This window comes from Saccopteryx bilineata, chromosome 2 (assembly GCF_036850765.1).
Source record: "Saccopteryx bilineata isolate mSacBil1 chromosome 2, mSacBil1_pri_phased_curated, whole genome shotgun sequence".
NCBI classification, from domain to species: Eukaryota; Metazoa; Chordata; class Mammalia; order Chiroptera; family Emballonuridae; genus Saccopteryx; species Saccopteryx bilineata.
In genome coordinates, this window is record NC_089491.1 from 379100127 (window position 1) to 379125277 (window position 25151).

The following is a 25151-nucleotide window of genomic DNA, read 5'->3' on the forward strand; positions in this document are numbered from 1 at the left end:
CCGGTCTCCCCGTCTTCAGGGCCCCTGCCTGTCTGTCTGGTGCTCAGCAGTCTCCACAATCCTCTCTTCCTGTCACTGCCCACGTTTCTCCGAGTGTGTGTCTGTGTGGGTTTCTCTGAGCTTTTGTGTGCCTGTCTCTGTTTGGTCTGCGGGTTTCCCTTCCTCTCTCCACCTTTTCACACACCGTCTTCATTACGCCGATAAGCTGTGTGCGGTGCTCTGAATTTTCTCTTTGGTGTGTTGACATGTGAGTACCGCCAAGTGGGTGAGGGGCTGCGGTGCCCCTCCCTCCCCGCTGCCCCTGGTTCGAGCTCCTGCTGCCTGCGAGGGGCACCTGGAGTGAGGGGAGAGTGTGGGCGTGGGCGAGGGTGGGCAGAGCCAGTGTGCCCTGTGGGGGGGGGGACTGCTCGAGGCAGGTGTTGAGGGGATACCGGCCTCCTGGCAGCCGCGGGTGGAGCCGTTGTCCATGGCCCACATCCCGCCTACCTGCGCCCCAGGCGTTCTGCTCAGCTCTGGGGTCGGCAGGGGTCCCATCTTGGTGTCTTGGCTCTCCCTGTGGATGTGGGAAGCTGAGCAGGCGTGTCACCCCAGCAGCCACGCTCCCGCCCCTGCTCCATCCACCCTCCCTCCTTGCAGTCTGCTGTCTCTGCAGGGCATCTGCAGATGAGTTCTTTTGGCAGGAGGCACTTGTGGCCCTGCCTGACCAGCTGGCTCCCCTTCTGGGGTCTGTAGCCATCTCAGCTGCTGCTGAGGCCACAGGGCGGGTAGGAGTGGACATCTGTTCAGATGACAGGCTGCGTGCTCCTTCCAGTGCCTCTGATTCCCTGTCCCTGTGACCCTGACAAGTGGGCTGAACTGCTCCTCTTCCTCACACGCTCTGTGCCGAGAGCTGGGGACGGAACCTCCAGAACCAGCCGTCAGTGCTCAGAGCACCCCATTCACAGGCAGAGTGACGGCTGGAGCCCAGGGGGAGCGAGCTGCTGAGGGGACCCTGCCCAGCCCACCTGGTCCTGGCAGTGACCAATGTCGTGTTTCGTTCTTTTAGATCTAATGCTGGACGATGTAATTGCTTCCGGCAGCTCAGCCAGCGCTGCGCCAGGTACTGCGTCTGGGGTTGTGGGTTTCAGGGCTTGGCCCGGGGGTGGTCAGGTCCTGCGTGTCCCCAGGCCCGCCTCAGGCGTGCCGAGATGTCCTCTTTGCTCCCTCTCTGTGGCTCATTGATTCTGTCCTCTCAGGGCAAGGGGGTGAGGATCTCAGGGTTGCTGGGCTGTGTCATCCCATAGACCTGTGATTCTCCGGATGGGAGATGAGGGTCTCGGCACACCCCCCCCTCAGACACCTCCTAAAGGGCCCACCTTCTCTTCCAAGGCTTCCCCGGCCTGAGCTCCCCAGCCCCTGCTGGCTCTTGCCACTCCTGCTCCTTCCCGCAGGTCACACCGTGGGGTTATTAGAGCTGCAAATCTCTCCTGCCCCCTTTTGTCTAAAGGGCAGACTTTGATCAAGTGGGCAGGATGAGAGGAGCAGAGAGGGGAAGGATTTGTTTTAAAAATGTAACCATGAATAATTGAACAGACTCGTTAATAGTCCAGTAATCGCGGTGGCCGCGTCATCGCTACGCACAGCAGAGATTGGGAATCGAAGGCCTGAGTTAGCCATAAGCTTCTCCCCAAAACCAAAGATTGGGAAGTGAGTTGGGCCTTCTCTTTGACAGCTATGTCTCTGGGAAGGCCTTCCTGGTCCTGCCCACCCTTGGTCCTCAGGCCCCTGCTTCTCCCAAGGTCGCCCTCAGACGGAGGTTCTGAGGTCCTGAGAATTTGGGACAGGATTGTGGGACCTCGTTAACATGCTCCGGTGTCTCTACCGTGTGGTTCCCAACCTGTCCATCCCCAAGGGTCCCCCTTATCGTTTCCAACAAACCGCACGTTTGAAAAGACTGTCTTTGAAGTGAAGAGCACTTCAATAATGACTTTGTTTCACTGTTTTGGCTAATTAAAGGCACATGTAATTGCTAATCAGAGCTTCCGGGCTTCAGAAGGTTTCACACTAAATGATGGCCCAAAAGCTCCCCCAAAAAACAGAGAGAGACCATTTTGCCATTAAATTTGCCTGTGGGATCTTAGCACAAGCATAGATGTATGGTTTCTTTTAAGCTGTTAGAGATCGTGAGAAGAATGGAAGAACCCCTCTGTAGCTGCCTGGTCAGGCTGCTGGCTGTGTGGGGCTGGAGGCTGGGACCCTGGGCTGTACCCTTCTTTGCTATTCCGCACTCCCGCAGAAACCAGACCCCGGCAGACGCTGCCCCGCGGGTGTTGGGCTGTCTGACCTATGGGAGCTCAGGGACCCACCCAAGGAGGACCCCCTGAGCCACTGTTTGGGAGGTCATCCCTGAGGCCCTGGGTAGCTGGACGTCTGCAGTCCCCGTGGTGCGAGCTCTGGTGTTTGGCGTTGAGAGGCTGTCTCTCTGGGGCTCGGGCACCTCCGGCTGGTTTGGGTCTGGACTGCCCGGGTCCCACATCTCTGCGTCAGCTTGTTCTGTGAACTCCTGATGTGTTAGGGGCTGAAGAGGAGGTGGGAGAAAGTGGCCTTCAGCTTTTCCCTGTGGGGTCACCTGGCCTGTAGACTGAAGGGTCCACACATACACGCTCACCCCCAAATGCCACCCTAGCATAGGGCGGGGCCGCACGAGCTTCCCCACCACGAACCGGCACGTGCAGTCTCTCGGGGCCCCTAAGAACTCTTCCCAACGTGCCCACTTGGTGCTTCACCCTCTTGTTACTCATGCTTGTACCCCCATTCTGGGGACACTCAGACATGCTCCTGTTGGCACACGCAGGTGTGTACACTGATTACAATAGTGTTTCATCTTCCCACTGGTCATGAGCTCTCGGAGACCCCGAAGAGGGGCTGAGACCATGCCACATCCCTCATTTCCGGACCTGCCGTCCTGTGTGATCTATAGCAGAGCTTTTCAGATCTCCGTGTGCGTAACAATTACCCAGAGAGCCTATTAAAACACAGGTTCCTGAGGCCCGCCTAGAAATCCTCATGGTGCGGACTGGGGTAGGCGGTAAGCATCTTGCATTTCCAGTCAGCTTCCAGGAGCTGGCGATGCTGCTGCGGTGGCCTGTCACAACAGTGTCACAGGGATGGGTTCACATCCCCCTAGTCTGGGGTTGCAGAAATTAAACATGCAACACACCTCCTGGCTAGTGCCCTGCCCACCCAGTGCTGTGCCCAGCGGGAGGGAGTCGGCCAGGCCCCAGGGAAAGGCAGAGGGAAAATGCTTTGGTTGTCGGGGGGGCGGACCTGACTGGACACCTGGGTCCAGCCTGAGCAATCAGCTTAGCCCCAAGTGACCGCTTAGCCTTCAGCACCAGTGCTCCTCCCACCACCGCCTGTGTGTGACACCTGACTTCACGTGCCCTCTCTTTCCCCACTTGGCCACGGCAGCTGATGGTGTGACCTCTGCCACGGGGGCCGGTGTCTCTGCCTTCCGCCGACTCCCTGCCACTCTCCTCCTTTGCCAACTGTCTGCCCTGGCTGTGCCTCGGGCTCCTAATGGCCCCTACTAACTCACTGTGCCTGCTGCCTTCACTCACAGGGTCCCACGCTCCCTGCACCTCCCCTGTGTCCTCGCCCCTGACCGGGGGCTGGGCCGTCCTGGACTGCCCTTCTCCCCACTGTCTGACTCTGGTCTTTTCTCTGCCTAAAGCAGCTCATACTGTTGAGAGGTAGGGAGATGGGGCCAGGGCTGCCAACATGCCAGGGACCACTGGTTCAGGCCCCTCCTGGGCAGTGACCAGAGCAATCGGAGAAGCAGATCTACCCAAGGCTCCGCCCTTCTCCGGGCGTGGTGGGGGTGGGGGTGTCTAGTTCTGCTGTAAGCCCAGGTCCTGCCTAGAGAACCAAGGACTGGGGAGCAGAAAGGGGGCGGCATTATCCAGAGCCTGACATCAAGGGCCTTCAGGCAGATTCTTCAAGGGCACCCTCTGGGGCGAAGCCCGAAGTCTCTGTGTCTAGACCGACCTGGCAGCAGGTGAGACACTCGAGCCGGGAGGTCAGGCCCTAGCTCTGTCGTGGCCTTGCAGTGGGTGGATGATTTGCTTTCTGCTGGCCTTGTTCTCTCCCTCGGTAAAACAAAGGGGTTGGCCGAGGAGGTGCTGGTCAGATTGGCCCTGGTACACTTTGGACCTGGGCTCTAATGGGGGATCCTAACAGCCTCCGCACCTACTGGTCTGGGGTCAGGGCAGGGGCCGAACAGCATCTGTACAGACCTCGGGGGCGGGGTCAGGGCAGGGGCGGAACAGCATCTGTACAGACCCCGGGGGCCGGGGACTGGACCAGTAGCTGTGAGCAGATGCCCTGCCTCAGGCGTCCTGCCCCCACTTTCTCTCTGGGCTGCCTGGAGGAGGGGTCCCTGGCCAGAAGGCAGAGGTAGGGGCAGAGGCTTAATTGGGTCTGGGGCTGCCCCTCCGGTCAAACTGGGGCGAGAGGGGAGAGGGGCACTTTCCCAACCTCTCCTCTGCATTGTCTCAGCTAATAACGGGGCTAATAACGCGCTGCTTTCTCTAACCTAATTGTATTCAAACATTTTAGTTAATTCTCCATTCATATTTTAGCATAATGGGATCGGGTGCTCTCGGCACTTATGGAGATTAATGCAGAGAAAGAGTTCCAGCTGCTAAGGCAACACGGGCGGCTAGCGCCCTCTGGTTCTCGTGGGTACTGAAGGAAGGAAGGAAGAGGCCCCCTCGCTGGGTCCACCCTCCACGATTGGCCTGTGGATGACCTGCGGCCTATGGTCCCCTGTCCTAGGCCACCCTCCTGGGGGCCAGGAGGGCTACCTGAGCAAACAAAGCCACAGCTGACGGGCCCATATCAGAAAGCAAAACGATGGCTAACACACGTGACGGTGTGCCGGAATACCCCGGACTGCTGCCTCTTGGTGATCCACACCTCGAGCCTGATGCTGGAGGGTGGCATCCGGGCGAGGCTGAACACACAGCTCTTGGGCACTCTTCTTCCTTCGGCCTTTGGTGGGGGCCCACCCAGGCCACTCCCTGCCTCAGTTTACCTCTCTGTTCAATAGTCCTCTGCATGGGAATGGACAATTCTATATGAACTGGCCTAGGCCCAAAGCTTCCTGCTGCCCCTGAGCCAGCTACCCCTGGCACAGGCCTCAGAGGCTGCAGCCTTTGCTAGCTGGCTTGCGCCCTAGACTTCCTGAGGGGGAAGGCTGTCTGGGACCTGAGGCTGCCCAAGCCTCCCGTGGGGAGCCTCTTTTTTCTTTGTGGCTGCCTGGGAGACCAATCTGTCAACCACCCCTGGGTGACATGTATCCCCAATTTGGCCTGGCCTTCCCTCAGCACCTGGAGGGGGTGCCCCCTGCAATGTCTTGCCTTCGGATGCATTCTGCCTGCTTAGCAGGCCAACTTCCTGGCACCATGATGTTCATAACTAAGTGATTCCCTAATTACAAGAGAAGTATTATGCCTCTGACGGATCTCAGACAGCACTTTCAGCCCAGCCTGCAGTCTAAAGCTGCCCTGATACCCAGGGGCAGGCTGGGCATTGCCTCATTAGAAACTGGGTGAGTCCTTCCAGGGGGGCCCTCCCAGAGGAGTCGGACAGAGCAGAGCCCTGTGGCTTCTCCTCTGCCCTCCCGCCCGTGAGGGTGCACGAGGCGTAGGCCCCCGCCCCCGCCCCACAGGCCCTCTGCGGAGTCAGTGCAGCCTGCCAAGATGTCCAATTTCCAATCTCCGGTCTGATCTTCAAATCCCAGCTCTGTGTAATCTCCTCTGCTCCCCTCAAGGGCTGAGCTTGGTGAGGGAGCAAGAGCTTTCACCTCTCCGTTGATGGAGTTTCCTCTGAGCCTGATAAGACCGGTTGTTTTTCGTCGTATGGATCTGGCCCGGCTGCGGAACACCGAGTCGAGGGCGTGACGGGGAGGGGGGGCGGGGGCTGGTGGACTTCGGAGGCTGCCTTGGAGCGGGGGCTCACCTGGTGTCTAATGTGGGTGGGGAGCTCTGCATGTCCTGACCCCTTCTGCACCCGACTGTAGCCAGTAGAACAGATGCTTGGTGGGGCGATGCCAAGAGAGCTTCCCCCACTCCCCAAAAAGGAAGTCAGTGGAGGGCAGGGTGCTGACGGTACTGGAATGTTTCAGCTCGGGTGTTAGAGGCTGGTGGCTGTGATGGACGGTGGGTGGAGCAGGCACTGGGCTCAGGCCCCGACGGCTGCTCTGCTCTCCTCCCAACCCTGCCAGAAGCCCAGTGCAAACCCTACTACTCGGACTACTCCCGCTTCCGGCTCCTCGTCCACCACTTGTGCACCAGCCACTACCTGGACCTCTTCATCACGGGTGTCATTGGGCTAAATGTGGTCACCATGGCCATGGAGCACTACCAGCAGCCCCAGGTAGGAGCGAGTGACTGGCCCTGTGGGCCCAGCCTGAGCTGGGCACTCTGCATGGCTTCCTTTGTATCCCTTTCACTACCCTCGGAGGTGGCTCTCATCTTGGCTTTACGGAGGAGGACACTGAGCCTTAGAGAGGTTAGTTGACTTGACCAAGGTCACTATAGCTTGGAAGCAGAGAATCTGGATTCTTCACCCAGCACATACTTACCGAGTACCTACCCCGTGCTGGGCTCCAAACCTCTGAGGGTAAGGAAGGCAGACTGGTATCAGCCCTCCTAGAGTGTGGATGCTAGTGAATGTCCAGCTCCAGAACTCACCAGTGGTCTTGCCACTTCTCAAGTCAGTCTCCATCGGCTGCCCTCCAGGCCTCAGTCTTCCCATCTGTAAACTAGGGACATGAATTGGTCGTGCACAAGTCCCCTTCCAGCTCTTGCACTCTGTGCCTTCCAGCACATTTGTCTTGTGGTCTCCGTACCATCCCTCAAGGAGAGAGACCCTTTAGCACAGAGTCTGGGTCATGCATGTGAGTGAGGACCCTGCTCTGTCCTAGAGTGGTAACCTGTGGTCAGCCATCGTGGCGGGCACAGAGAAGAAAGGTCCTCTCAGACTCACCCTCTCTCCCAGATCTGGGAGGTATGATGGGGAAGGGCAGGTGTCATCCCTGGATTTACCCATCAGGCCCCATTCCTTTCAGATTCTGGACGAGGCTCTGAAGATCTGCAACTACATCTTCACTGTCATCTTTGTCTTGGAGTCAGTTTTCAAACTCGTGGCCTTTGGCTTCCGTCGGTTCTTCCAGGACAGGTAACAGAGAGGAGGGTGTGTGTGGGAGTGGGGGCAGATCTAGTGCCTGAAGACCTCTCCTGAGTTCCGAGGTTCAGCCTCTCCTCTAGGACCTCCTGAGGACTGACGGTGGGGTGGGGTGACACCCAGGCCCTGGGAGATGGGAATTTGACAAGACAGGGCCAGGGGGACACTGGCAGCTGGAAATTGATGTTATTGATGTGGCCTAGACTGGGGCTTAAGAGCAGGGAGTCTAGAGCCAGATTCAAATCCTGGCTCCACCCTTTAGAAACTGGTGACCTTGGGTAAGTTACTTAATGACTCTGTGCCTCAGTGTCCTTATCTGTAAAATGGAAGATAACAGTGTTCACATCACAGAGTTATAAAGAGTTCCTGTTGCCTGACCAGACTGTGGCACAGTGGATAGAGCGGCGGACTGGGACGCAGAGGACCCAGGTTCGAAACCCTGAGATCGCTGGCTTGAGTGTGGGCTCATTTGGCTTGAGTAAGGGCTCACCAGCTTGATCGTGGGGTCAATGGCTTGAGCCTGGGATCATAGACATGACCCCATGGTCACTAGCTTGAGCCCAAAGGTCACGGACTTGAGCCCAAGGTCACTGGCTTGAGCCCAAGGTTGCTGGCTTGAGCAAGGGGTCACTTGCTCTGCTCTCATATGTGCACACTCAAGGCACATATGAGAAAGTAATCAATGAACAACTAAGATGCCGCAATGAACAGTTGATGCTTCTCATCTCTCTCCCTTCCTATCTGTCCCCATCGGTCCCTCTCTCTGTCTCTCTGTCTCTGTCACACACACACACAAAAAAAAGAGTTCCTGTTTGTAAAGCCTTTAAAACAATGCTTGGCACATAGCAAACAGCCTCCTCCTCCTCCTCAGTGCCCCCACACTCAGGGATCTGTGTCCCGGGCTTTCCAGGTGGAACCAGCTGGACCTGGCCATTGTGCTGCTGTCCATCATGGGCATCACGCTGGAGGAGATCGAGGTCAATGCCTCGCTGCCCATCAACCCCACCATCATCCGCATCATGAGGGTGCTGCGCATCGCCCGCGGTCAGTGCCCAGCTGGTTGCCCGCCATAGTCACCCTCCCCGGGTGACTGGCCCCGGGGGAGATGGCAGGGGTCAGTGTGGTGACTGGCCAGGGACTGGGTGGGTGTGGGTCCCTGAGGGTCTTTCTCCAGCAAAGGGGGACACAGGGGCTGGGCTGAGGGTGGCAGAGGAGCCATGGCAGCCTGGCTGGCCTGGTTTGCCCATCCGGCCTGCTCTGGCCGTGGCCCCGGCTTAACCAGCTACGTGACCCGGGACCCAGAGGGGCCAGCTCACGACTTTGTCCTTTCCGCAGTGCTAAAGCTGCTGAAGATGGCTGTGGGCATGCGGGCGCTGCTGGACACCGTGATGCAGGCCCTGCCCCAGGTAGCTGGGCGGAGGGCGAGGGCAGGAGGGGTCGTCAGGGCCGGGGGGCTCTCCGCAGGGTCGGGGGCTCCGGGGAGCAGGCTGGAGAGCCAGCGGCACCTTTTCCATTCCTCCTCCTCTCTTCCAGGTGGGGAACCTGGGACTGCTCTTCATGTTGTTGTTTTTCATCTTTGCAGCTCTGGGCGTGGAGCTCTTTGGAGACCTGGGTGAGTGGGGGTGGGGAGGGCGGAGGAGCCACAGCTGGGGGCCCAGGGCCGCCTGCACTCACTCGAGCCCCTCTGCCCTTCGCTCCTCCAGAGTGTGACGAGACCCACCCCTGCGAGGGCCTGGGCCGGCATGCCACCTTCCGAAACTTTGGCATGGCCTTCCTGACCCTCTTCCGGGTCTCCACAGGTGACAACTGGAACGGCATCATGAAGGTGAGAGCCCCCCGCTGTGGAGGTCCCCCAGGGCTGGTTCGGGCCTCCAGGAGACAGCCTTACTTCTTTAGCCAAGATTCCTTGGCATGATGTGAACAAAAGCACGTGCCCACCTGTCCCCCATGCCAGAGCACTCTGGAACTCCCTCTTCCCAGGACACACTCTGACTCCCACTCCCGGGCCAGTGCCTAACGCTCTCCTGCCCCCCGGGACACCGGAGCGCCCGCCTCCTGCCCTTCCTTCTCCTCCTCCAATGCTCTGTGACACCAGCGACCCGATTTCCCACGCTGTCCCCCCCCCCAGCCTCACCCCCCTAACCTGCCTCTCCCAGGACACCCTCCGGGACTGCGACCAGGAGTCCACCTGCTACAACACTGTCATCTCCCCCATCTACTTCGTGTCCTTCGTGCTGACGGCTCAGTTCGTGCTGGTCAACGTGGTGATCGCCGTGCTGATGAAGCACCTGGAGGAGAGCAACAAGGAGGCCAAGGAGGAGGCCGAGCTGGAGGCGGAGCTCGAGCTCGAGATGAAGACGCTCAGCCCGCAGCCCCACTCGCCACTGGGCAGCCCCTACCTCTGGCCTGGGGCTGAGGGCCCCAACGGCCCGGACAGCCCCAAGCCTGGGACCCCCCGTGCCGTGACCCACACTGGAGCAGCCTCTCACTACTCCCTGGAGCACCCCACGGTGAGGACACACCCACGGCTGCTGTCAGGGGGGTGGGGACGGAGACAGGTGGGACAGAGGGCCAGCCAGCGCGTGGTGGGTGGCGGGTAGGGAGCAGGCAGCCCGGCAGAGCCTGGAGCTTCCCCTGGGCCCTTCTGCTGTGTCTGCCTGGATGTGGAGGGGCCAGCATCCCCTGCCCACCCCTAGAGACAGCGGCCCACACGCACCGCCCAAGGCCACGTATGTCCTGGCTCCAGCGTCCCCTGAGCCTCCAGCCAGGCCTGGCCTCCCCTTCCTGGCTCTCAGGTTCAAGGCTAAGTTTTCTGTTTCCTTCCTGTTTCTTTCTTACCCTTGCCCCATTACCAAACCTCTTTCCTTCCCACCCTCAACCTACTGATTCCATCGCTTGATCCTTTTCCCTGATCTTCTCTTCCCTTCTTCCTCTCCCTGTGGGCTCTTATCCTCCATCTCCCATCTCCCCTTTCTCTCCCACCCCCCTCTCTTCCCCACCATCCCCATCCCTCCTTTTTCTCTCTCTCTCTGTTGCTGTGTGTGCACACACACGTGTGTGTTTGTGTGTGGGGTGTGTGTGTATTTGTGTGTTTGTGTGTGTGACCTCCTCTTTCTCCCTCTGTGTCTCTGGTCAAACCCCTGCCACAACACTTCCCGTGACTGCCCCTCTGACCCTCGCTCCCTGACTCTCCGGCTCCCCCTATGGGCTGGTCCTTCCCAGGACAGACAGCTGTTTGACACCATATCCCTGCTGATCCAGGGCTCCCTGGAGGGGGAGCTGAAGCTGATGGACGAGCTGGCAGGCCCAGGGGGCCAGCCCTCTGCCTTCCCTCCAGCCAGCAGCCTGGGCGACTCCGACCCACAGGTTACTGTGCCCGTGCTGTGCCTCCCACCCCTGACCCTGCCAAGCCGTGCCATGCTGTGCCTGCTTTCGGGGAGGTGGGGTGTTTCCTGCTCACTGGGTAGCGGGAGGAAGACCAGCCTCGGGGCCTCAACTGAGCTTCGGGCTTGGCAGGAGGCGCCCTGGTGTCCCTCAGCCTGGCAGCAATCTCTGAAACACATATTGGAAGGCAGGGACACTGAGAATGGACTTCCAAGTGAGAGGATGGGTTTGGAGACAGGGTTTGGAGAGGGCATTGGTAGGAAAGAACCCGAGAGAGAAGAGGACGGAGCAGAGGAGCAGGTGGCAGTGGGACCTTAGGGAGTGGAGGAAGAGAGGAGCCAGATTAGGAGAGAGAGGCCTCTGGGGACAGTGCAGGTGCAGGTGGCAAGGGGATCCATGCAGGGACATGTCTTAGGCCACAGTCCGCTTCCTCTCTGAACCCAGCAACTACTCCCCCAGTCCTCTGTTGGAGGTTTTATTTTTTTTTAATTTATTGAGTTGACATGGTTTTGAGTGTTTGGAGGCCTTTAGAGCCCTGGAACCCGCAGGGCATGATGGGTGCCGTCAGGAGCCAGTGGGTTCTGACCTGGTCCTGAGAAGGAGTGGAACGCTCTAGCTGGGAGCGGATTCTGGGGACTTCAGTGACATAAGACTCAGCTTTGTCCCCAAGCCCAGCCCCTTCCCCCAGTCCCATCTGGACATGGATCTGCTTTCTGGGGTCCTGCTCTTCTCCCTTTGTGACTCGTCTTGCTGCCCTTGGCCCGTGCCACGTGGCAGAGCAGCCCACCATCCCTCTCCTGGGGCCGGGCCTGCGGTGGACCTGGAGTGCAGGCAGGGAGACCGGTATCAGCTGGTGCTAGAATCACCTGCAGTTCCACAGGCCCTGCGGGGTGAAGGGGTAGACAGGCAGGCTCCCAGTGTCTGGGACACCTGTAGCCTGATCCAGAGACATGTACAGTGATCTTCACCTAGGAAGGGGCATGGCCTCCAGGAGGTCCTAACTCTAGTCAGGATTCAGTCTCCGATAGACTATAGGCCCCCCGCCCCCCGAACCTGGCCATGACCTCCTAGGGCAATCAGAGAGAGAGCGAATCCTTCCCACCCTGAAGGAAGCTTCTGGGGAGGGGTGCTGGGAGAGAAGTGGTTGTGATGAGAAGGGATTGAAGCAGCCAGCCCCTCGGGGAGGGAAGGCCCCGCTCTCCCCTGGGATCCTGTGGGCTCTGACGCCCCCTGCAGGTCCCAGGTGAAACAGCCAGGGGGTGCCCACCAGGTGCGTCCCATTCAGTCTGGCCTCTCCTAGAACCCAAACAGGAGAGGGTGGGTGCACTGCCGCTGCCGCAGGCGGAGGAGGGCCCGGAAGGGGAGAAGCCAGGATCTGGGGGCTGGCCAAGTCCTGCCAGGCTTTTGGAAGCGGAGAAAATAGGCAGAAAACAGTCATCAGTTTGGCGGCTCTGTCCCTGGCACCCCCACACCGCTCTGTCGGTGCCGAGAGTAGAGAGGCGCTTTGCTGGCCTTTTTTTTTTTTCTAATTTTCTGGTATCTCTCCGAGAGTCAGAGCCCTCCCCCATCCCGCTCCCTCCCAGGGTGGTGGTGGTGGTGTGGGAGGGGGCTGTTAGGTTCCTGGGGTATCTGTAGACTACGTGTCTGTGTCTCCTGCTTTGGCGGTGTTTGCTCGGCTCTGTGGTGCCTGCCGCAGCCTCTCTGATCTGAGCGGGGGTTTGAAGTGGGGGGAGGGGAGGAGATGTCAGTTTACTTGGGAAAGGGTGGGGAGAGAAAAGGGAGGCCTTTTTTACCCCGTGCTTTGTGAAAAGGGGGCGAGGGGCTCTGTGTACGTGCGCGCGCGTGTTGCATGTGTGTGCGTGTGCGCGCCCACGAGGGTGCGCGCTGTCCTGGTTTCTTACGCCTGATCATCTCTCTCCCTGTCTAGATCCCTCTAGCTGAGATGGAGGCTCTGTCTCTGACGTCAGAGATTGTGTCTGAACCATCCTGCTCTCTAGCTCTGACGGATGACTCTTTGCCTGATGACACTCACACACTCTTACTTAGTGCCCTGGAGAGCAATGTACATGCCCAGCCCCTTCCTGCTCCCCTGGCCTCCCCAGGGCGGGGCTGGCCACAGGGCTCCAGGTCCTTCCTCTCCTCTCTCTCTGCCACCAGACCCCCACACAGAGGCACAACCAGCAGGCGCTGCCACTGCGTGCCCTGGGCTTTGCTAGGTCTTTTAGCTCCCCCACTGTGGACAAAGAAATCAGATAAAATTAAACAGGGGCCTCCCCGGGGAAGGGCCCAGGGGCAGCAGTTGTGAAAGGCTTAAACCAGATCCCCAGGAATGACACATCCCAAACCAGAGGTGGCATCAGGCAGCTGACCCAAGGGCCTGCCTGGATGCAGAATCAGGCAGCTGACCCAAGGGCCTGCCTGGATGCAGAATCAGTGTCTGAGTTTGGAGCCCTGTGCACGCCAGCCCTCCCCTTCCTGCCCCCTCCTTCCCACCTGCCCCCCCCTCCACCATCTGCCACCATGTAGTGGGTGAAAGCCACATCTCTGCTGCCACCAGCTTGCCCTTTTCCACCTGGGCGGTTGTCCCTGTCTCCTCTGTCACTGTCCCTGTGTGTCCCTGCGTCCTGGGGGCTTCTTTGTGTTTTGACAGCTTCTCCACCCTTGCCCAACCACTGGTCCTGGGTCCCATCTGACTGAGCAGCCCCCTCCTCCCTTCCTTCTCCCTTCTCCTCACAGCGGGCCTGTGTTGATCACAGGCTGGGGGTCCCTGGGGGTCTTGGGGTGGGTGCAAAATAAGAACCTGGGCTGAGAGGCGAGGCAGAGGTTCCAGACTGCCTTTCGATCAGCGCAGCCCTTCCAGCTGGCTGGGTCCATGTGGGTACCCCACGGCCTCCCCGAGAACTAGGAACAGACTGGGTGATGGAGGAGAAATCTCTTGGGAGCAAACCTCATCTCCCTCTGGCTGGCGTCAAAGGCTGATTACTGCCTTTCTTTGAAATAGATTTTTAAAACCCACCTTAACCCCCAGTCTGTCCACTAAGGGAGGACCTGAGTCCATAGTTCCCAGGCCCTGCCCCCACCCCACCTCCCACCTGGGCTAGCCAGCCCACCCCCACTGTGTAATTAGAGGAGGAAGGGGGAGACAGGTGGGTAAGCCAGCGGTGACATCCCCTAGTATTCATCTGTCATTCACCCCATATTAGCTCAGGCCACGCCCAGTACTGGGTGCTGAGGCCGCCTTAAAGAATGGTGACATAGCTCCTTCTCTGCAGGCAGTCCCCAGCTTCCAAGTCCCCTGGTTACTGGGAGCATCCTGCCCCATTCCCTAGTCATCCCCCCCTGTAGCCCCAGCATGGGGGATTTGGGAGATGCTATTAGATTTAAGCCTCCATTCTGGTTCTTCAGCCCCTCTCAGTGGGGCCTTGACAGTGAGCTCCTAAACCTCCTGCAGGGCAGCGGGCTGGGGGCTGGGGGCTGCTCTCCCTCCTTGGACACCTGCTCACCCCTCCATCCCCACTGGGAAGCTCCAGGCTTTGCAATGTGGACGATTTTCTGGGGCCAGGGCCCCCTCCCACCTTCTTCCTCCCTGTGTGTGGAGGGCTCCCCCGTGTGTCTGCCCCTCTGCCTGACCACTCTCATCCCATTACCACCTTGTCCGAGAAGGGGATGGGGGCCAGGGCCTTGGGCGGTGGGGGGCAGGGGGGGCTTTTGGTTTCTGTCGTCCAGTTCCGCCTCAGTTACCCAATCTGCATGCCCCCTCTTTTTCCCACCTCTCCCCTGTTTCTTTTGCAGATGGCGCCCCACCCAGAGGGGGTGCCTGTTATGCTAGGACCAGCCCTGCTAACTGTGCGGAAGTCTGGGGTCAGCCGGACGCACTCTCTGCCCAACGACAGCTACATGTGCCGGGATGGAGGCACTGCTGAGGGGCCCCTGGGGCACAGGGGCTGGGGACTCCCCAAAGCTCAGTCAGGTACCAGGGCTGGGGCAGGCCAGCTTGGCCCCCCACACCAGGGACCTCCACTAGGCTCAGGCCTGACCTGGGGGGAAACTGAGGCAGCAAAAGAGGTCTCTCCTACATCTGAGGAGTCCCCGGCCTGAAAGGGGGCACCCAGCCCCTGCCTGAGGGAGGTGGCTTTCAAACCAGGGTGAGGGTTGTGTGCTAAGGGCGGAGGCCCCGATGGAAGAGGGAGAGAGAGAGGGAGGGGGCTCAGGGGGGAGCCGGACTGATTGAGGCTTCAGCTCTTCTCTTTCCTCCTCACTCTGCTCCCCCCCTCCCCCCAGGGTCCATCTTGTCTGTCCACTCCCAGCCAGCAGACACCAGCTACATCCTGCAGCTTCCCAAAGATGCGCCCCGTCTGCTCCAGCCCCACGGCGCCCCCGCTTGGGGCGCCGTCCCCAGACTGCCCCCGCCGGGCCGCTCTCCTCTGGCTCAGAGGCCGCTCAGGCGCCAGGTGAGCAGATGTGGACAGGTGGGGCGTGGGCCTGGGCGCCACCTCGCTGGTCGGCGATAACCAGGGCTGCCGCTTTCATTCTCCCAGCTACCATTTACTGTGAGCCAGTGATGTGCCAGGCTAGGTACCAGGACACAGTGCCAGACAGGGCAGAAGCGGGCCGTGCCCTCTTGGAGTGTGCACCCGCTCCTTTGTTCCACTGAGGAGGCCCGGAGACCAGAGGGGGCTAAGGTTGCCCAGGACACGTGACAAGTTGGAGATAGAGCCCAAGTCTCTAACTTCCTTTCCCCAACCCAGAGCTGCCTCCCTATTCTCTGTACTTCCAGACCTAGCTAAGGGGCACGAGGCACATTTTAGGTGTCTCGATCTTTGACCAAGCCCGGGGCCCACCTTCCAGAGCTCACACTCCAGGGGCACAGAGCAGAGGCTCATGTAGCCAGGTGAAGTTTGTCTGCCCCCCAGCGACAAGCTCACAGCCCTTATGTGTGAGCATGGCCACGTGAGAATCTGCTCAGTCCCACCCACTTGGGGAAACAGGCGCAGTCCTCATCCATTCTTTAAATATTCACTGAGCAACCTCTGTGTGCCAGGCTCTGGGGACACAGACAAATGAGACAGCTGCTGCCCTCGGGAGCTCGGGGTCTGATAGAAGAGACATATACCCTGGCAGGTCTTTGCAGTGACAGGTCACAGCACTGAAATGCTCATGTGCCTGGTGCAGCAGGGAGCAAAGAAGAGGAAGGGATCCATTTTGTTTGAGGGTAGAGATTGTCAGGCACTACGTGACAGAGGACCTGAGCCCATCAAGTTAAGGGGTGCTTAAGCCAAAGAGCCCACACAGAGGCGGGAGGCGGGAAGGAGCGGCTGGGGGCAGAGACAGCCCAGTGTTCTTTTGTGTCCCGTGGGCTGGGAATTGTGGGCTTGGGGGGTGTAGAGGGTGCGTGGAGGGCAGGATGCACCTGGCCTCCGTCTCCCAACAAGAGCACATGTTGGTACCCCTGGTTAGGATGGTTCTGCAGCTCCCTGGAGGGGGCGGGGGCTCCATCTGGCTTGACTGGTGGGCCATTTCATGGGAGAGAGGAAGTCCCCAAGCTGAGTCCTCCCCCCACCCTGTACAGGCAGCAATAAGGACCGAGTCCCTGGATGCGCAGGGCCTGGGCAGCAGGGAAAGCCTGCTGCCCGAGGCGAGGGGGCTCTCCCCGCCTCTGGCCCGGACCTCCTCCTTCTGGGGCCGTCTGGGCGCCCCACTGCAGCAGCACTCCCGCAGCCAGAGCAAGATCTCGAAGCACACGCACCTGCCAGCCCCCTGCCCAGGCTTGGAGCCCACCTGGGGCACAAGCCCACCAGAGACCAGAAGCAGCTTAGAGCTGGACACGGAGCTGAGCTGGATTTCAGGAGACCTCCTGCCGGCCGGCGGCCAGGAGGGGCCCCCATCCCCGCGGGATCTGAAGAAGTGCTACAGCGTGGAGGCCCAGAGCTGCCCGCGCAGGCCCGCGTCCTGGCTGGAGGAGCAGAGGAGGCACTCTATAGCTGTCAGCTGCCTGGACAGTGGCTCCCAGGCCCACCTGGGCCCCGGCCCCTCTGGCCTCGGGGAACAGCCTCTTGGGGGTCTTGGGAGCCGGCCCAAGAAAAAACTTAGTCCGCCCAGTATCTCTGTAGACCCCCCAGAGAGTCAGGGCACTCGTCCCCCACCCAGCCCAGGCATCTGCCTTCGGCGGAGGGCTCCATCCAGCGACTCCAAGGATCTCTCGGCCTCTGGCCCCCCTGACAGCATGGCTGCCTCACCCTCCCCAAAGAAAGACATGCTGGGAGTCTCCGGTTTATCCTCTGACCCGGCAGACCTGGACCCCTGAGTCCTGCCCTACTCTCCCACTCCTTTCTCCACTGGGTGCCAAATCCTAGCTCCTCCTTCTGGGCTATATTCCCGACAAAAGTTCCATGTGGACACCAAGGAGGGGCTCCTCCCTGCCTCAGTGGCACTGGGCACTGGCAACAGCAGGATTTGCAGAGAGCCGGAAGCAGCAGCCCTGAGCACCCTGGCTCCAGGCGGACAGAGAGCGGCCCGGTGTAGCTGAGGCTCCCAACACCAGGAGCTGTTGGGAGAAAGCAATACGTTTGTGCAGAATCTCTATGTATATTCTATTTTATTAAATTAATTGAATCTAGTATATGCGGGATGTACGACATTTTGTGACTGAAGAGACTTGTTTCCTTCTACTTTTATGTGTCTCAGAATATTTTTGAGGCGAAGGCGTCTGTCTCTTGGCTATTTTAACCTAAAATAACCAGTCTAGTTATATCCCCCTCTTCTTGCAAAGCACAAGCTGGGACCGCGCGTGCATTAAGAGCCCTGATGGTGGCCCATCTTCAGCGGAGAGCGAGAACCATTTTGGAAACTGTAATGTAACTTATTTTCTCCTTGAACCTCGTCATCATTTTCTGTAGGAAAAAAAAAAAAAGAGAAAAAGAAAAAAAGATTTTACAAATGAAATGGAACCTTTTTATATATACATACATACATATCTATATCTATATCTATATAATAAAGTAATTTTCCAAAATAAAGTTAATCACGGTCCAGAGTAAAAAAGCACAAGGGACAGTGAGGCGTTTCCAGATGGCACTGGAGAGACTCCTGGGGACGGAGAGTGGGCCGTGGGGAAGGCAGGGGTCAAAGCTGCCTCTGCCTGTGGTGTGAGCGTGGATGAGTTTGTGTGTGTATAGGTAGGTGTGTGTGTGTGTGTATGAGCGTGTGTGTGTGTGTGTGTGTGTGTGTGTCCGTGTCTGAGGGACCGAGAACCCAAATGCCTCTCCCTGGGGTACTGCAACCTTCCAGCCTCACCCCCCAGAAGCAAGAAAGGAGGGGAGAAGCCCCTTGTGTGGGGGAAGGCTGGGCAGGCGGGGCATCTACTCCAGCTTTTATCAAAGCTTTATCGCTTCTTCTGAGCCAGGCAGCTCTATAAATGTAATTCCAGATTAACTCTTATTTCTGCTGACAGCTATCAGCCGCGTAATGAAAGCAGGAAATTGGCATAATGAAGCTGTTTTGGTTAATGGGGCCAACTGAGGCTGGGAGAGGCAGCTTCAGGCGCTGAGATCTGATCAAGGGTAGGTGGGGCGGGGGTGGGGGAGGCAGTGCTTCCGGTGTCCTTTCCCAGGCCCCCGCAGGGATGACCTGAGTGGTCTGGGCTTCAGTCTCCCACTTGGGGAGGGGGGGGGTGAGGTGCTGACCAGTGCTGTGAGCACTGGCCCATCAGGTCAGGCAGTGGAATTAAAGCTGATTAAACAGAGAGGGCAGCTGCCTTCCAAGATCAAGGGGCCAGGGGCAGGTGTCCAGAGGTGACCTCCCCGTAGAATCGAAGGGCCAGGAAAGCTAGGCTGCTGAGTGGGGAGCCACCCCCGCCCCGGGAGTGATGAGTGAATAACCACAAGGTGTGTGTGGCAGCTTCCCCTGCCTGCCCCTGGGGTGCCAGCGGAGGAAGGAGGGGTGCCGGAGGAAAAGGAAGAGAGGGCGAGGAGGAGGGGCTGGCAGGGTGGCCCAGAACCTCCTTTCTGGTGCTACCACAGACAATATTTTCTTGTCTGAAATCTTGGTGCCAAAAGGCGGCGCCACAGGCACCGACCACGGGCTCAACCAGCCTGATCCCTGCGGCCACCCACACACATCCACCCCCACCCCGCCTCCTTGAACATGCCCGCACCTTCAAACCCCAGGATTCTTGAAATCTCAATAGCAGCTGGCAGCCCTCACTCACAGCCCCTGTCCCTCTGAACCTGGGACCCCCGGGGCGGGGGGAGAGTAGGCAGACAGCTGGGCAATGAACCTGGGGCCTTTTTCCCACCTGGCGTTTCCTAACCTGGACAGAAATGGTACTACTCCTTGAAGCAAACACCTAGTTTGATCCTTTGGGGTTTGATCCAAATACCTGCAATAATGTCGAATCTTTTTTTCTCTGTCCTCCTTGGGTGGGGAGGGAAGGGGTGCTTATAGAAGCTGCTTTCTTTTTCTTTTTCTTTTTTTTTCTTAAAACTGTACAAAATTCCTAGAGTTTTGTCACCTAGGCCTGCAGATTAAGCTTTTATATTTTTGTAGATTTCTGTAGCTGTCTATTCCTTTGTAAGGCTGGGGGATACGGGGAGGGAGTTCTGGGGCCTTTTTTTCTTCTAATGGTTGGAAGACTCAGGGTCACAATAAAGCCAGAGAGCTGAGCTGCCACCCTGTCCCCTCCCTCCCAGCCCAGGACCCCTCCAGAGCCAAAGTGGATACCCATACCCGGGGGTGGAGGGAATTGTGGCATCTCCCCCGAACAATGTAAAGTCTTTATCAATGCTGGAAACTGTTGTGTCCCCTTAAAAGGGTTTTAAAATGGAAATTATGACACTGCTGAATCTTATTAACAGTAGCAATAATAACAATGATGCTAACCTCACGATGCTTGTCTGGGTGGTTTTAATTCTGCGCCAGGATACCTGGGGTAGGGAGTGGAGGGGTCTGAGGAGGCTGGGGGTGGGGAAGGTCCAAGCTCTTCGGGGAGGGGGGGTGCTGTGGAGGTAAGAACATCTACCCTGGCGCTTCTGCCCTCAGCCTTCTTCTTGGGGGTTTAGAGGAAATTGTGTCAACAGCTGCAGGCCCCCACCTCAGGCTTAGCTGCTTCTGCCTCCTCTGCCCCCAGACTCCAGGAAAAGGTCTGTCTGGGGGTAGGGGAACTGGGAAGAGGAGTGAGCTGAGCTGGTGCTAAAAACAAATCTGAGGCTCATCTGCAGTCTCTGGTTTCATCCTCACAACACCCTAGCAAGGGATGTACCATTGCTCTCATTTTCACATGAGGCTACAGACTCAGGGAGGTTAAGTGATCTGCCCAAGGTCACACAGCCAGGAAATGGCAGAGTTGAGATTTTGACCCTAGGTCTAGCCAACCCAGAGTCCCTTGGCTTCACACTTTCCCAGCTGCTTCTCTGTGGGGGGTTGGGGCATGGTGCGAAATGACTCGCCAGGGTGGCCTTTTCCAAAGCAGCAACATTCGTGTTCACAGAAATGTACACGCAAACTCCCCACTTGGCATACTCAGAGGCTCACACAAGCCCACAGCCCTCCATCTGGCATGGGAAAGAGGTTCGGCCACAAGACAAGGTACCCCTAAGGTGATTGTCCGAGGGCTGGCCAAAGCTGGCTCTGTGGTCACCGGCTTTCCCAGGAACCACCTCTCCCTGATGTAATGCTGCCCTCAACCCCAGAGCGCCTCCCCCTCACTCCCCCACCCCCGCTGTGTCCCTTCCTGTCCTCTCCCCCTGCCCCACCCAGACCTCTCCCACTTTCCAAACAACCTTTCCTTGCATCCCCACTCCTAGTCCCCACCCATCACACCGCAGCCTAGTGCCCCATGGCCTCCTGTCAGCTCTCCTGGGCCAGCTGCGCGGCCCAACCTGTGGGGCTGGTGGCGGCGGCAGTGCCAGGTGGGGCATCAGACACCAGACGCAGCACAAGCTACTTCCACCTGGTATCACCCACCCAGTTTCCCCTCTGCAGCGGGACCAAGCCAGGGAGAGGACACCAACACTGATGTCCACCTTCAATGGACAGGTGCTCTGCATACCCCCTCCCCACCATGGAGGAAACCGGCTCACAGGGCCCAGTGAAGGACTTGTCTGGGTGCGGGGAAGCCCAGCCACCAGAGTGCTTAGCCCTGGGCACCCAGGGATCCCTGCCTAAGGCCAGTGCACCAGGACTAACTCAAGACAGCCAGGAGGGGAATTAACTCTTTAAGTGAGTTTAGTTGTTGGCTGGTACCCTGCGGGGGGGGGGGGGGGGGGGGGGGCGCACAGCAAGGCAGAGCAAGGTGGTGGCAGCTCTAGTGAATGACCAGGGGAGAATTCTGTGAAACTATGTGTCCCAGGTTTGGAAACTGCTGACTGTGGCCCACAGAGCTAATTAATTCTTGTCTTGAAAATTCCTGAATTGGGCATAGCAACCAGTGCTTACATGCATGTCAAATCCGATCGAGGGCAGGTTGGGAGCAGAAAGGCAGCCCGACTGAGGTCATGAGTGGGACCGGGGCAGCCCACACCAGGCTGGGGCCTGGGGGAAACAGCAGAGAAAGGGGAGGCCTGTTCGGGGGTGCTCCGAGCCTTCAAGGAGACACAGGCTAGAAGGAATCAGGCAGTGAGTGGAGAGGAGAGCTAGCAGCCTGTCTTTGCTGTCCCTCCCCCTCCCCCCTCTTGTCAGTTCCCACCTGACTCTCCTTTGCAGCATTTCCTATCCCTGGGTCTCCCTGTCCCCGCCTTCCTCTGCTTTCTTGTCCTCTCTGCTGTCATTCCTGCTCAGACCTGTACCTTGCAATCATTTTATCTTTCCATCTCCTGGCCAGGAAATCCCCAATGCTGGCTTCCCCTGGGATCCTCGCTGGCAGGGGAGGCACAGCACGTGCTCTGTCTCTCCTGCTGGGAGCTCCAGTCTGCTGGGGAAGGGGGCTGGGCTGGGGCACCCAGCTGGGGGAGGTGCAGTCCCTCTCTTTGCTGCAGCCCAACCCACAGGTCTTTTTTTTTTTTTTTTTTTTGACTTTTCTGAAGCTGGAAACAGGGAGAGACAGTCAGACAGACTCCCGCATGCACCCGACCGGGATCCACCCGGCACGCCCACCAGGGGCTACGCTCTGCCCACCAGGGGGCGACGCTCTGCCCCTCCTGGGCGTCGCCATGTTGCGACCAGAGCCACTCTAGCGCCTGAGGCAGAGGCCACAGAGCCATCCCCAGCGCCCGGGCCATCTTTGCTCCAATGGAGCCTTGGCTGCGGGAGGGGAAGAGAGAGACAGAGAGGAAAGCGCGGCGGAGGGGTGGAGAAGCAAATGGGCGCTTCTCCTTTGTGCCCTGGCCGGGAATCGAACCCGGGTCCTCCGCACGCTAGGCCGACGCTCTACCACTGAGCCAACCGGCCAGGGCATCCCACAGGTCTTTATTGCTCCTCTTAGGAGCCTCCAGCTGGAAACACCTTGGTTCTAAACACTGAAATGCAGAGTGGACAGTGCCCACTGCTGGGACTGTGCCTCATGCTAGAGTGGCCTCGCTACCTATGACCTCGTCTTAGGACACGAGATACTTATGTTAACAGCAAACAGCACCAGATATTAGATCGCAGTCCTTGAGTTTAGCTAAGTAAGAATTCAGATACAAGATTCAAATACAAGCAAAAGTTTATTTGGAAAGTCACAGAGGTAGAGGTGAGCCAGCTGGGTTGCATGGACTCAGGAAACAAGTTATAGAGGCAAAAGAGGAACCTTGGAGCCGAGGGGAAAGAAAGGCCAAAAAAATGGACGGGGGAGGGAAAGGGGGAAAGGCATGGTGTACTCCAGAGAGCACTCCCGAGGAAAAGAAAGGGCTGGGGCGAGAGGCTGGTGTGGAGGGAGCTGGGTCATTGTCCAAAGGGTTTTTATCTGGAGGACTCAGGGGAGGATCTCAACGGAATATTCATTAGTTTTCCAAGTGTGTTTCTTCAAGGTCATGGTCTCCACTGATTGGTGATACCGGGGCAAGGGATCATTAGTCATCATAGCTGGTCCTAATGTCAACCAGGGCATCACCTTGCTGCTTTTCCGGGTCTGAAGCTCAAACACAACTAGGGCCTAGACGTTATCCTTGTTTGACCAAAACTCTTTCTCATGATCAACAGACCGTAGGCTTTGTTTCTAAGATTATTTGATGCAGGTCAGAACTCCATTGTCTTGAGGGTTTCATGTTTAAGGGAGTGGTCATACAAGGGTTTGTATGGGAGTCTGTGAGGCCTTTCTCTGGCCCCTTTGTTTCTCCTCTAAGGCATGCATGACTAGCAACATGCCAGGGGAGGTCTAAACCTCAGGACCAGCAATATGCTAAGGAAGAATAGGTCACCCTGGAGACGAGGTCCCACAATAGTTGTTTTCTCAGTTTTGCCCATTGCTAGGCATCCAGGGTTTTCTGACCTTCTGTGCCTGGCCAATTGTTCCTACTCTGCTCATGTCTATCTAACTGCCTATGATATAACTTTAGTCAGTCAACAAATATTTCCTGAAGAGACCGACTCTGCCAGGCATTGTCCTAGGTGCTGAGGATACAGCGATAGACAAGGCTTGGTTCTTAATCCTTAATGGGTCCACTGTCTTCTGGGGGAGGTAAGCAAGACAATCAGTGAATACAACACAGGGAGAGAGGACTGGGTCCCTTAGCCCAGGGTTGGGGGAGAGAGGTTTAGGGAAGGTTTTAGAGGGTGGGGCTTGAGTGAAATCTTCAAGAATGAATAGAGTCTTTGAGGTGCAGAAAGGGAGGTAAGGCATAGTAGGGAGAGTAGCCCAAGTAACCTTGAAGGTGGGCCAGGGGCATGAACGCAACAGCTAAGGATACAGGGAATGCCTCCTGCCAAGGAGACGGCATGGTAACAGCCAGCACTCAGGAGCTGTGGGGAGCATCGTGCCTCTGCCACGATAATACATCTCAAGGCCTCAGTTTCCTTGCTCTGGTAAAAACCAAAGCCATAAAGTCCTAGAAACACTGTGACTATTATTCAAGGGCCATGTGGAAGGAGCCACATTCCACGAGGGGCTAGGAAGTGTGAACCCTCAATGCCTCCAGAGAGACAGGAGAAGGTGGGGATTGCCAACGGCTCCCACCGTGATCTCGGAGAGGGGCTCTCCAATGGCCACACAAGAAGACTGGGGCCAAAGGAGATGGTGCTGCAGCCTCAAGGCTGCAAACTGGCCAGCTCTTAGGCTAATGTCTTATGAGTATGAACCTGGGGCTGGTCCTGCACTCACCATATCAACGAGGATTGCTTGGGAAGCTCACCTTTTGAATGGCCCTAAGCCCCAGCCAGCTTCATGGTTTCTACGGTGCCTTAGTGAAGGAACAGGAAAGGAGAGAGAGATAGGAGAGGCTGGTGGGTAGACCAAGGTGAAAACTCAGGGGCAGGAAGTGCTGATGAAACCAAGACTGGGGTTAAGGGAAGGGTTCAAAGATGGTTCTTAGTTGTTCAAAGCATAGAAGCCTAGTTCACCAGAGCTGAAAGAGATCTTAGATGGAGTCTTGTTCACGTTGCTGAAGAAACTGAGTCACAGAGGCATGAGGAGTTTGTTGAGGTCACACAGCATACAAAAGACACTGCCCAAGGCACGAAGGGGGATTGTAGGTGACTCAGTAGATTCCCGCCCTTGGGGACCTCTCAGAGTGTCAGGGGAGACAGACTCTTCACAACTAAATACTATAACTCAAGGCACATTGTGACAAGAGTGTGAAACCTCTGTAAAGTCTTTGGCTCGGGAGTTGGGGGGGAGATGTGAGGGGTGAGTGGAAGGGAGGGGGCAGGCAAAGGGCTGAAAGAACTATCCCAGTAGAGAGAAGAGGCCCTGGGGGGGACTTCCCACCCTACTCCAGCCTCAGTCAGCTGAGATCTCTGTCCTGATAGCCCATGACCCAGGACACTTCCTCTGGTGACTTCCGGTCTGCCCAGGACAGGCGGTGCTGTCTTGCTGACATCTGCTAACGCCAGGGAGCAGCCAAGGAGGCAAACACATTCTCTTGAGAAGAAGTGCCAGGAAGGGGATCGTCAGGGTGAACCAGGGCAGACCCTGAAGACAGGGAGGTTGCGGAGCCGAAGTCAGGGGAGAGATGCGCTGGAGAAAGGGCTGGGGTGAGGAGGGAGGATTCCCTCTCAACCCCAAGGAGGGAAGCTGAATTGGCTTTCTGGGATCCTGTTAGGAAAGAGAGGGTGACTGGGGAAGGGAGGGAGGGATCCCAGCATGGCCAAGCCAGGGCAAGCAGAACAGGGCTACTGACTACAAACCCGTTTTAAAGGTGGGGAATGTGGAGACTCAGCCTTAGGAGGCGAGTGGGAGTGTGGGGCTCCTCCTGGGCCCTCATCTGCCCATCCTCCACCCTGATCAGGCTGAAGTGGAGGGAAAGTAACACGTGCTGGGTGCCTAGTAATTGTGCCTGCAGCAGGCTTGATATTTTACATACTTTTCCCATTTAAACCTCAAAGTAACCCTAGGAGGTAGATACTGTGATTACCCCTGTTTTATAGAAGTAAAAGGGAACACTTAGAGTGATGTCAAGCGACACCCACAA

At 57.8% G+C, this 25151-nt stretch overlaps 1 protein-coding gene across 9 annotated transcripts in view; it reads left to right on the forward strand.

The window, feature by feature from the left end:
- Nucleotides 1-19424, forward strand: part of CACNA1G (calcium voltage-gated channel subunit alpha1 G) — a 65645-nt gene extending 46221 nt beyond the window's left edge. For 4 of the 9 annotated variants that reach the window (XM_066263961.1, XM_066263962.1, XM_066263956.1 and 1 more), the window contains 11 exons: nucleotides 1046-1099; nucleotides 6266-6417; nucleotides 7112-7221; nucleotides 8138-8271; nucleotides 8563-8633; nucleotides 8761-8839; nucleotides 8931-9052; nucleotides 9384-9737; nucleotides 14404-14581; nucleotides 14893-15062; nucleotides 16181-19424. In XM_066263961.1, coding sequence (XP_066120058.1) covers nucleotides 1046-1099; nucleotides 6266-6417; nucleotides 7112-7221; nucleotides 8138-8271; nucleotides 8563-8633; nucleotides 8761-8839; nucleotides 8931-9052; nucleotides 9384-9737; nucleotides 14404-14581; nucleotides 14893-15062; nucleotides 16181-16915 — 2159 coding nt within the window. In that variant the 3' untranslated portion in view covers nucleotides 16916-19424. Of the gene's footprint in view, nucleotides 1-1045; nucleotides 1100-6265; nucleotides 6418-7111; nucleotides 7222-8137; nucleotides 8272-8562; nucleotides 8634-8760; nucleotides 8840-8930; nucleotides 9053-9383; nucleotides 9738-10449; nucleotides 10594-12538; nucleotides 12674-14403; nucleotides 14582-14892; nucleotides 15063-16180 lie in introns of all 9 variants that reach the window. The other 5 variants (XM_066263959.1, XM_066263953.1, XM_066263954.1 and 2 more) reach the window with 2 other exon arrangements.
- The last annotated feature ends 5727 nt before the right edge of the window (nucleotides 19425-25151 follow it).